Here is a 12,528-nt window from a genome sequence, read left to right as displayed (position 1 = left end):
CTGACGACAGCAGGGGCCCTGAGCAAATTACTATGCCCCAGGATGGGAGCCATGCCACTGTGCCCTACACCTCACAGGCAGAACAGACGGGTGCAAGAGGGCGCCGCAGGTCGCGTGTCCAGAGTCCACCAGCAAACATTGACAGCCATGGTGTCTTCTCGGGGCTCGAGGGCAAAATGTTAAAACAACAGCGCCTGCAAACAAAGGCAGTCATGTCAGTCCAGAGGCATATACGGTGCATGAAATCAACATTTGTCAACATGGACAAGAACATCAGCACAATGGCAGTGGGGATGGGTGAAATGGCAGCGGGCATTCGGGACATGTCCCAGTCAATCCAGCAGTTGTGCAGCAAATTAGATGCTGACATAGATGCACGGCGCCGGGAACGGCAGAGGAGGGACACTAACACCAGGGCACTCAACCGTCTGGCAACTGCCACTTCTCTACTCTGCCGGCGCTCTGTGTCGATGCAGGAGGGCCTGACACACTGCTGCAGCGACGTGTCTCGGGGGATGGTGCAGGTCACAAGTGCACTTGAGGTGCTATTAACAAGTCAGGCGGCCACAACTGCTGCAGGGGATGCTGCGGAGAGCATCGACTCCAGCAGCAGGAGCAGCATCACAACCCCCGTCCCAGAAGCACGCAGGAGCAGCAGGCGGCTTGGGGTTGGCAGTAGTGAGGATGCTCAATCCGTGCCATCCCACACTGCAGCGCGTGTGCGCAAACATTGATGCAGCCCTGCGTAGCCAATTCCCAATGGGTGACGTAACCCTGGACTTACCCCTTGTAAATATGCTATGTTGCCAGATTGGCTTGATCTTGTTGTAATGGCGTAGTGCCGCATTAAAACTACGTCATGACATACCACAACTGGCTGTGTCCCCTTACTTACTCAGAAATAGTTGCATGTGATCTCTGCCCGTCTCTCTCTCCCATCTATTGCAGTTGGCACTCCAGCTGCGTTGCCCTCTGGCTGGCCTGACTCATCCTCTTTGTCCTCAAAATCTGTTAGTTCCACCTCTGTACCTCTCTTCGTGGCAAGGTTGTGCAGCATTGCACAAGTGGCAATGATCTTGCAGCAGTTGATCGGTGTGTACTGGCGTGCGCCTCCGCTCTTGTGGAGGCAGCGGAACCTGCTTTTCAGTAGTCCAAACGTGCGCTCCACCACATTGCGTGTAGATTTATGTGCCACGTTATATCGTCTCTCACTCTGGGTTGATGGGTGTAGGTAGGGAGTGAGGATGAATGACTGGCAGGCATATGCACTGTCGCCTAGGTGAGTAAAACGGAACCATCAGTCACATGCCTCTATACACTATGATTTGCAGGTTGCAAGGGGCGTCACTGTTACTCACCTAGCAGGTATCCCTCTCCAAATTCTCCGGCAATCAGTCGTGTGTAGATCCCACTGTTCTGGAAGATGTAAGAGTCGTGGGTGCTCCCAGGAAACTTCGCTACAATATCAGTGATGATGTTCCCTGCATCACAGATTACCTGCACATTGATGGAGTGGGTGGACTTTCTGTTCCTGTAGATGTGCTCAGTGTCAGCTGGTGGGCAGATTGGGATGTGTGTGCCATCAATACAGCCAATGACATGGGGGAACTGTGCCATGTGATAAAAGTCAGTTTTAGTTTTCTGCAGTTCAGCCTGTGTGTTTGGGAAGCTGATGTAGTGGTGCATTCTCTGCATCATGGCATCCAGGAACTTCCTGAAGAAACGGGACAGGCAACTCTGGGATACACCGCCCACCTCAGCTATCACCCCCTGGTAACTGCCAGATGCCAGTAGATGTAGGCTGCAGAGCACCTGCACATGTGGTGGTATGGCATGCGCCCTTCTTGTTGGATGGTCCAGGAGTGGGTGCAGGTCCCTTATCAGGTCCATGATGGTTTGGGGGTGTAGCCTGTACCTTTCATGTATCTCTGCGTCAGTCAGTTGGAAGAGTGTGATGCGCTGTCTGTAGATGCGTTCCTCCCGTCTCCATATCCTCAGACCTGCTGCCTGTAGACGTAGGCGCCTTGCAATGACATACAGAGCGGCCATGTTGTCCACGCTGTTGCATTTTGGGATTGCTTATATGCTCTGTTGATGGTTACCACCTGCTTTCACTCAGTGTTAATTACCGACTCTTAATTACCGAATTTCATGGATTTCTTAATTACCGAATTTTCCTACATGTCTTTTTCAGTTTTACCACTTCATATTTACCACTTAATATTTACCGATTCATATTTACCACTTCATATTTACCGATTCGGTAAATATGTATTCTGTAAATATGAATCGGTATTTTAGAATTCGGTAATTATGAATCGGTATTTACCGCTTCATATTTACCGAAAACTGGTTTTTGGCCTCCTACATCTCACTTGTCTAAATACCGGTCGGTAACGGCATATTTACCGAATTTCGGCCGTTACCGACCGGTATTTAGCTACCTACATGAGGCCCGTAGTGTGCACTTTATGTAATATGCCCGATGGAGAGATAGTGGTGTGAGTTTGTTTGATTGGAAAATAGGCATTGCATTACGATACTACTGTTTAACGAGACTGGAGCATGTGGTTTATTTTCTAATATGCTGACCAGGGAGTAGTGTTTTATGAGGTGTTGTTCATTTGTATGAGCACACTTCATTTTAAATGATTGCTGATAAGTTGAAAGGGTGTGCTGTATCGCTGATGTTTCATGAAATCAGGAATTTCAACCGAGAAAAAATTTACAATTGTACATTCATATTCGTAAAGTAAACTACTTATATTCTTAATTCTTAACTTTAGCGGATTTTGCAAAAGTGCAGAAGCGGCTTATTTACAAGCCCCATGCGCCACTGGTGCATCTCTTATTACCATGTTAGAAGTGACGCACTGGCGGTACAAGGGTCTTGTAAATAAGCCCCACAGTGTATTAGCGACTGTAAAGTATTGGGCAGCTAGTAAGCCCTTTAGCAAGAATTGTGCCAGGCAATGAGTGTGGGGTGGTCTGGAGAGGGCCTTGGAGAGTGGTTCTGATTGTTATAGAGAGGCAATGTCACACTTGGGACCCCCCCCACCACCCATTACAACGGGTGAAGGAATAGCAGACAATTACAAGATTGCCCCTGAGACATAGGGAGTATTAGATGGGAATCTCTGTTTTCACACAGGTTCCCACGCTATTCCTCCTTTGGGGACTGTTTTTCATCTGACCATATCACCTCCTCGAAGCAGGGGAAATGCCCACGTGTTGTAGCTGTACCCATTTCCATTGATATCTATGTCTAATTGTGGGGAATCCGTGACTGGAAAGGTGTTGACTCTCAGACTCACGTCGTGATTGGGGTAAGTCCATTACATGGACAGACTATTAAACAGCTTCTGCAGACCTTTCCAAATTTGAGGGATATAAGTCCATTTCTGTGGTCACACTGTAGCCGTTACTCCTCTCAAGTACTGTTTTTTTCACAGAGCAGAGAGCACTGCTTCTCTCTGTGAGGTTTGGGTGATCAAAAAGATAGAACTTTAATCCCAGTCCTGCGGGACAAAAGTGCAAGACGGCAGGGCGTATTGCTAGCAGCTTGTAGTGTCTGCTGCGGCTCAGAAAGAGGTCGTCTGGCTCCTCTGCTGTGTTTGTTGTCATTCCTGCAGCTCAGGAACTAGGCAAGAGGAGAGCGACTAGTTGCCAAGGGAGTAACTCACTGGATGCAGATAGGGAAAGAAGGGGTGGGGGTGTACTGGCTCCAGACACATGTTGGGATGATTTCTGGGTACAGGCCTGCATGTTGGGGGTCACTGGCTGAAACCAGGCTGCAGCTGATGTGGAGTACCTGGGCTGTTATATATATATTGAAAGGCCAGAGGCTGAAAACACGCAGCACTTCCGGGATAGTGTCACACTCTCAAATTTGCTTGAAAATGCACCATTTGCCTTCTCTTTTTTCAAAATTCCCCCCGTAGGTGGTTCATGCTCGCTCGCTACTCTCGCTCGCCACAGTGAAGTAGGACAATTATTTTACGCTCACCAGTTTCAAATGTCACCAGCCGCCACTGTGTAGACCAGCCTCGTTCTGAGTACTTGCTGTATCGCTTCTCTTACCGCCGTGTCAAGGAGCCCCCAACTGCTCGTGGTTGTGAATACTCGCATACCCTTGAGCTCCAGTTAATGCAGCTTTTCCCTCACCTGCCAGAATCAGAATCCTTGATGAACTTTAAGCTAGGTGAATGCCCTGAGGCAATTGTAACTTTAAAAATGTTACAATATTGTACTTCGCAACCGAGTGAGATACAACAACCAGTACAATGTTGTTAACTAGTACACGCCTTGGGCGAACAGCAGGAGGTAAGCAGATCGCAATTCGCACCAACAACCCTGTACATTTAAGTTAGAAACAAATATTGTGTTCCGCATTTGAAGTCTCTTCTCCGTTCTATATCAGTACAGTATAGCGGTCCTCGTTCGACAATGGGATCTCACACTGAAATTGTATTCCAAGTGACCAGTTTTGTGTTGAGGTGCCGTTTCCTATAGGGTCCTGTTTACACTCATTGCCAGTGAAATTAAGTCACATAGATAAATAATGTTATTTCAGTTAAGAAAAACCATAAAATATTGCACAAGTAAAAACATTAAAAACATGTACTGCAATATTATGAATCCGATTTTAACGATTTCCTTTAAGCATCACAGGAGTTCATATTGTGCCCTGTTTCTCAGTAAAGTCACTGTGGAGTCATCCTTACGTTACATTTATCAGTCTTTTTGTGGTCAATAATCGTTCAGCTCTAAGATAAAAGTTTATGAAAGCAGCTATTTGTGGAGATTCCCCCTTTCATGCAGAATAGTAGAGCTTGCCGACATGATCTAATGCCATACATATGAAAAAATCTTTTCAATAAAATTCTTCTTTCTGTTGATAAAATCGGACAGATTGTTAAAATATGAGTCAAACTTTCTTCATGCAGTACGCAAAGTCTGCACATTGTATTCAAAGGTTGCGGTTGCCATCTAGGGATGTATTCTAGTGTTTGGCATAGACCAAAACGTAACTGCAGTAGCTTATTTTTATAAAATGATCCAAGTAATGTCATGAAGTATTTTTGGGGGGGCGGCTCCCTGTAATTGTCAACCGTTATCCATGCATGCCTTCTTTTTTCTGAACTCTTCGTTATCACACCATCCAAGTAAAGGTGGCTACTGATTCTCTAACGCTCGCCCTTCAGAATCTCGTCAGAAGAGCATTCTCTTCTTTTGCAGCAATCTAAAATGTGGGCCCTATATACTTTGTTACACTAAGTAAATAAAAAGATGAATGAACAGTAGAAGGATAAAAACAGTTGTACACATATCAGGCACAATTCTAACAATGAGAATACTTTTTTCCCAAACTGCCAATAAATGGTATTGTTAATCAGAGCATTTTAATGATATATAAATCCCTAAATATAATCGTGAACGAGATAAATTGTGAATATGATAAAGACATTTTAACCTAAAGCCCATATCATGATACGTCCATCAAAAGGACTATGTCAAAGGTCTTAGTTGAGAACTTGTAACTCAAAAGGAAGGCCCACGAAAGTTTCTTACAATACCATGGCATTGAACTTCTTTGTCACTCATTAAAATGAGTGTGGTGGGGATTGTTGCCGGCACATGAACTTTGCATGAGCGTAGCAAGGCTTCCTGGTGGAGTTTATCATGGTGTCCATATGGATGCCTGTCTACCGGGCAGTGACCAGGGCCTATTCGGGATTTTTCTGATGCAATGGGCATGTGATTTGTATTGGAAATGAAAATTATAAGTTGCAAACTGGCCAGAAGAACAGGTGTAAAAAAGGTTTTGGTCATAGCAAGTGTTGCCAGGTTTACCACCAGTTAACAACATGAGGTGAGACCTCTATAAGGAGAAGAGTGCAGTCTGTTGTAGACCGCGTGTGTAATAATACATGTTCTGTGGCTCCTTGAACACTGGGCTGTACTTCGTTCTGTGAGTATTTATCTGGTGATTGCTGAGGTGGACTCTGTTGTATTTAGTGTTCTTGTGATGTGAGTGCTGTCTTGTGGGTGCGTTGTTGAAAGAAGGTTGGTATCCAGTGTTGTGGGCAGTGGGATATTGTAGGTAGGGGTTGAAGGGCATTAAAAAAAGTATGGGAACTGTGATGCTGTGCGCAGGGGGGCGGAAATAGTAATCGTGGAGACGTGGCTAAAGAAATGAAAGATTGTGTAACTTTTTTCGGTCTTTCACCTCGAGGTAACTACATATAAAATAACACCCAGCTTAAATGAAAATTAAATGCAAGTTATGTTAATCAGTGGGAAATGCACTATCGTACATTAAGAAACCTCTATTAGTTAATGCGCTGCACCAGAGAGCCACAAAACGTAATCCTGGTTAATGCAGTAGAAACTAGGGGCTTGTGTTTGTTTAATGCTACGAGGCCCACCTCAGTCTGTGACAGAAAGCACTGTGAACATATAAGTCATTATTTTAAACTTGCATTACTCACACTATAAGATAGGCTGCTACAAAATGTGCAAAAAGGTTTAAGATAAAAAAGTGCACCCAAAACATAGATTTTTTGTAATACCCAGTTGGTACGCAGTGCGATTTTTTAATACCATTCTTTTAAAAGCACACACTTCACAGCATAGCTAGTAGCTCCCTTACAATATCTCTAATAAAAGATAAATGTATGTCATCAGGAAGCTTCAAGTGATTCCATCAATTAAAGCCAATACCGATTTCCAAGCAGTCTTTACATTTGCAGATTAACCTGTTGTCCACATTTACATTATTTTCAGGCAAACAGGCACCCTGGCAAGAAGTCTGGTTTAGCGCTCTGCCCCTTCCTTGGTTTCACAGCACAGGAGACTCCCTGCCTTATATTTCTGCTGAAGCATGTCAACTTAACCGTCTTGGGACAGTCTTCTTTTCGCAAAGAGTAGAGGAACTGTTTATCTAAAATAAAAAAAGTATGGGCACGTCGTGCACCTCAGATCCCGCTCACTTCGACCACTGATTGTAGGGATGATGTGTCTGTGGATTTGGGAGTGTGCTATGAATGCGGGGAGGTCAGGAGTATCCAGAGTGGCCTGATATCGTGCTTGGAAAAAATGATTGCAAGACGGGGGTGTTGTGCATGTATCTGTTCCATAGTGACAGCAGCCTTGATTTAGGGGTCACCTAAAGGCTGACCTAAAACCAATGTTAACTGTACACCTGCAACCTAAAAGGAATAGGTCCCTGGGCATATATACCTCAGTGACTTGCAATGGAATGGTGTACTGTTTCCTTCATCATCTTGCAAACAGTCTTCTTCTCGGTCTGTGGGACTAATGTAATCCCACACTAGTGCCATCTGGTGGCAACATATAGGGTCACACATATACCCCAATACAGCATAGCGTAAGAAAGTGCAAGCACATCAATGGAGTAGGAAAAGAAATACAACATGCAAGTGGATGGTACAACGGTGGGGTCTGTGAAAATGAAGAGAAGTCAGTGACCTCTCCCCTGGCCTTTAGAGATGGAACGGTGGAGCAGTGACCTCAGTGAGCCCCGCACAACAGCGGACCAGCACCGCGACAAGTGAACACATGTCGAAGAAGGTGGGCTATGTTCTCAAGAACAAGAATGTATTTCCCTTTATAATGATAACCCGCAAGACCAAAATATTTGTGCAGAAACCATGAGCTTGAAAGAAATTGGCAGACAGAGATTTGTGTGCAATTACAGGTGATATGTAACTTTTTTGTTGCCTTTAATGCAGGGTTTGGAGGTTAGAGCCACACCAGGACACACTTCTGGGTGTCTGACCTACGTCCTCACAGACCACAGTATGGCCTTCACCGGAGATGCGCTGCTCATCAGAGGCTGTGGAAGAACCGATTTCCAGCAAGGTGTGTAGCCCCGGGTCCTCCTGAGTGGCATGAGGGATGAAGAACAGGGCAAACCTCTCGGTCCCACATAAATACTGGAAGTGGGGCAACTTCTCATGTGTGACCTGAGTGGAGTGACAATGGATGAGTGCAGTGAGCACAGACATATCCTGTGTGCAGAACACTAGTCATAACATGAATGGAAATCCCACTGTGTAAATATATGGGGATCCTGTCTGAAAGGATGAGGCTTACCAGACCTTCCTGATCCAGCCTAAGGTCACATAACTTACACCAAGCATATCAAGGCCCAACCCCGCCCTTTGTGTAAAATTATTTCATCCCCCCCTCCTCCTCCAAGTGACAAGCACAAATTCACTTTTTTCTTCGATGTAAAGTTAAATACTGCCGCAAGAAAGTTAAAAAAGTTTATGAGGCTTGAGGTCACACTACCAATTGCAAAGCTGAATCCAAATACTTTTTACTGATCCCTCACTCTACAGATATGTAGGGTAAAATATAGCAAGCGAGCAGATCATTCCAAGTGAGATTTTATAGTAGAGTGACCTACAGAATTTATTTCCAGAAGCAATTTTCTGTTTTAGTCTTTCTTACACTAATTCTCATATGTGAACTTGGAACAATATTGTAAGCAGAAGAGGTAAAACATGAAAAACTTTGAAGTAGATCAAACAATTTTTTCAGAAAAACTGATGTTCTTTTTGCCTTTAAGCTTGTTACATGTACATACCCAGCTTACAATTAGCCCCATGTCATGAGCAGGGCCACTGGAATTATGCGATTGTGCGGCCGCAGTAAATTTCTCAAAAATATAGATTTACCGCATTTGCCACATAATCTACCATCTGCCGCATAATCTGCAGATTTTAAAAAACAATTGTTTCTAGCTCAAACGGTTCAAATGTTACTAAAATGCATCAACAGGTGTTGCTGTGCACTGGAAGGCCGTTTGCAAAACTGGACTGGTCTCCTTTCTGTTGCTTATTGCTATATTTTTGTGTTATACTGGGACTAATGAGTTGCAACCAATTCCCAGACAGTGTCACCAAGTTTAAAAATGACTAAATAATGAAGTAATACTATTACAAAATGTGCCGCATTATGCCACATCATTTGCATTTTCTTGGCGCATAATTTACCGAAACCTCCATAGTTCTAATAGCCCTAGTTATGAGTAACACCTAATGCCAGTCCTGACAATTTAGCCAAAAGGAGTTTGAATGTTCTATTTTTTTTTTAACTCATCCTTAAATTGTTAAACGAAACGACAAGTCCCAAAATGCAATGTAATGTTAGCTAAAATACCAGAACGTGCTGAAAATGTATGTTTCAGAAGAAATCGGGCCTCTTTGTAGCTCTAAAGAGGCTTGAGATTTCGAACATTGCAGTTATGTTTAGCTGTCCTTTTTAAAAGTGCAGTCAACATGAGAGTCCATGGAGGACCTACTTAAAAACCTACTGCCAGCCAGGTCATGACTGACAAAAAAGTTACTGATTGCCCTTAGCAGAGTAGCTCAGCTCCACTCTTTTCTTTGATTGTTTATTGTTTGTGTGTGCTCTACAGTGGCTTACTAAATTCTTCTCTTGGCCAAAGCCAGGTGCCCCCTCAACATTAATAGAACCCCACCCCATCAGAGGGTCTCCCCCCTAGCCTGAAGTCCTCTGACATACACAGTGGGTAGGCAGCACATGCATACAGTCGTATTTCAGGGAGCAGCTCAGGAGTACCCGCAACTGTCAGTGTCCGCTTATAATAAAGAAAATGACCATCAGAGGGTAGGGAGCTCAAGTAGGCAAGGCCCGCTCCTGGAGGAACAGGCAGCAATGTGGATGTCCTATCAATGCAGCCAGCATTTACAACTGGAGTATGTTTCCCTTTACCAAAGCCGCTCTCCAAAATCCAAGCACTGGTAATAACTTATTTGTCCCCGGTTTTGCAGTGGGGTTTGGCTGAGCTTGTACACTACCATGAACTTTTATGTTTTCAATATGTCAGGATGAGCACCATTGAGAAAAGGCCACCATAAAGCTAGCATGGCACAAGCAGGCCACGACTGCTCACGAATGTTCATGAATTACTAACATATGGAGGGGCCAGCATTAGAGCAGGTGTGGGTGCCATGAATACCCGTAATATGTCAAGAATTGCTGGTAACCACCCAGAGGGTTGCCACCACTGGGCAATTGATGCCCACATCATCATAACAATTACCACCATACTTCCAGGACAATCACAGTAGCCATATATGCTCACTATATGAAAGGAATTACCGCAATTGTACCAAGGTGAACATTGTGCTTAGATTGCACATCATTGTGCAATCGATACGACGTCCAGGATTGCCTTTATGGTCATGGACCACACAACATGCACAGAATAACCCTCATTATGTCAGTACCAGCATTATGCCACAGATCAACATCATCATACCATGGATGCTCAGAATATGCCATAAATTAGTGCTGTTTGCTATGGCAGGTATTTTACCGGTGGTGAGCAAGAGCCACGAAATGCCATGACTATGTTGGCACCAAGATGTTATCAAGGGTGAGTGATTGTCATCATTCCATGTATGTCCACAGCTTATCACCATTGTGTGAGGGTCAGCATTTTACTATGGATGGGTAGTGGCCATCATCTCATCGCAAGGATACCCACAAGTTGTTGAATCCTACTATCATTGAAACAGGTAGCAAAGGGGCATGGAGACGGGTGAACGGTAGCCAAAAGGGGGGGGCACATTGGCATCCTGCAGAAAGGCAGAAGTCTGACCCTGATATTTTGGAGCTATCCCACCATTGCTTTGAACTTCTGCCCCACAGACAGCAACAAGCCTCTCTTGCGAGAGAAATGTTAAAAGGGGCTTAGGGAAGAAACCTCTGTGTTGATGTGTTAATGCAATGTGCCTTTATCTGGTTGCGAATAAGCAGTAGCACTCTGTTTGCAGGCAGGTTCCTGTAATATATACTGGAATTTGACTCCAGGGCTTGCACAGTAGGGCCTTTGTGGTTCTTGATATGGTATTAGGCAGGTATGGGGTGGTTTACCTCCTTCTCAATGAGCCATAGCAACATAAAGCTTCTTTCTCAATCCTAGAGTCGATCTTTTACTAAAGGAAGAGAGGTTTGCCCCTGGTTGAATCATTTTCTCTGTGCAGATACACTAAGATTTGCTAAAGTCTGAAGGAGCCGAATCTCAACGTTCTAGATCTGCTCTAGAACCTCAAGTCAATGGTGATTTTTCTCAGCATGAGTGTGTGGGGGGAGAGAAATCGTTAAAGGGTCAATCTTTTCAGTTGCGATTCGCTAGGACCCTTAAGAATTACAGACTACTACATGAGGTTAGTTGGTTTATCACAAAGCCCAAAATAATTGAACATACAAACACCTCAAGATGAGGGTGTAGAAATACATTGGGACTAATACAAAGCCAAATCTATGAATGAACTTAAGGCGGTGCAACATGCACAAGATAATTAATTCAAGAATAAGGATACAAAATAACAGAGCACAAGAATCCAAGTTCCCCTGCATCGAAGATTTCATGGAAAAAAATACAATCTATGTCTACACTAACAGAAGTATGGCATCCCTAGTTAAGCTGGTTGCAGGGCTGGATCGGTTAGGGTGTCAGCGTGTGGAGTCTTCCTCAGAAGTCTCGCCACATCAGTTTGGTCAAGCAGCATAAAGGTACTAAGACAGAGCTCGTTCTAAGATGATCTCTCTCTCGAGGCAGAGAAGAAGTGCTGGGGCTCTTTCCCTATTTTTTTTTTTTTAAACATTTTTTTATTGTTTTCAAGACAACAATGCAATACAAACCCCTCCACCCCCACCTTCGAAAGGAGAGCGTTACATTTATCAGTGTTGCCAAATGTCCAGGAGCTTAATCCTCCTTCCCAGGTGGTCCCTCCCCCCCTCCGCCTCCCACCCCATGTCAGTGTGCCCCCCTCTGCCGTCTCAACTCCTGATGTACCCTTCCCCGACAATGAATCATGTACGGGTGCTCAACCGTCCCTAGGAAACCCAGGCTTCCCACACATCCCGCTACTTCTAAAACGTCCAGCACTCACCATTACTCCTCCTCTACTCCCCACCCACCGCGTCCTCCTGCCTGTCAGATGTGCTCCCCGCTTCCCCCGCGCCAGACATCTGCCCCTGAAGTTCCACCACCAGCGCCTCCCACGCTCGGGCCGTCGCCAGGGCCTTCTCATCTTCCCTCCGGAGGGCCAACTGCAACCGGAGCGCACCCTCCGCTCCAGCCCATCTCGCAAACGCCACCATCCACCGCAAGAAACTAGGCCCCGCCCGGGATTTCCAGTGCATAGTCAGTTCCCTCTTGGCCATAATCAACCCTAAATCGTAGAACTGACTGGTAACCTTCGTCCGTCGGGTGTGGGGAAACAAAAGTAACAAGCAAGCCCCCATTTCCGGAGCAATAGAACGGTCTTTCACCTGATTTAGGCAATCCACAACATCTGCCCAATAGTCACCCAACTGCACGCAGGACCAAAACATATGGCGGAAATCAGCCCCCTCTCCCCCACACCGCGGGCACTGTGAGTGAGCACCCCCAAAATATTGCAATATCTTGACCGGCGTCAGATAAGCCCTGTGCAGCATAAAAAACGGAACCAACTGAAACCG

The 12,528-nt window shown here is 45.1% G+C and overlaps 1 protein-coding gene and 1 long non-coding RNA gene across 2 annotated transcripts in view; one reads left to right on the top strand and one right to left on the bottom strand.

Annotated features, from left to right (window-relative positions):
• The window catches only part of LOC146775848 (persulfide dioxygenase ETHE1, mitochondrial-like), a 190,767-nt gene that overhangs the window by 108,185 nt on the left and 70,054 nt on the right, over positions 1 to 12,528 (top strand). Inside the window, exon 4 of the mRNA XM_085638002.1 lies at positions 7,755 to 7,884. Within this exon, the coding sequence (XP_085494128.1) occupies positions 7,755 to 7,884 (130 nt within the window). The remainder of the gene's footprint in view (positions 1 to 7,754; positions 7,885 to 12,528) is intronic.
• LOC146775849 (uncharacterized) overlaps positions 1 to 12,528 on the bottom strand; it is a 344,841-nt gene that overhangs the window by 267,568 nt on the left and 64,745 nt on the right. The window lies entirely within an intron of this gene.

The sequence above is a fragment of the Triturus cristatus genome, chromosome 12 (assembly GCF_964204655.1).
Source record: "Triturus cristatus chromosome 12, aTriCri1.1, whole genome shotgun sequence".
In the NCBI taxonomy this organism is placed as follows: domain Eukaryota; kingdom Metazoa; phylum Chordata; class Amphibia; order Caudata; family Salamandridae; genus Triturus; species Triturus cristatus.
The sequence above is the reverse complement of the archived record's forward strand: the minus strand, read 5'-3'. Positions and strand labels throughout refer to the sequence as shown.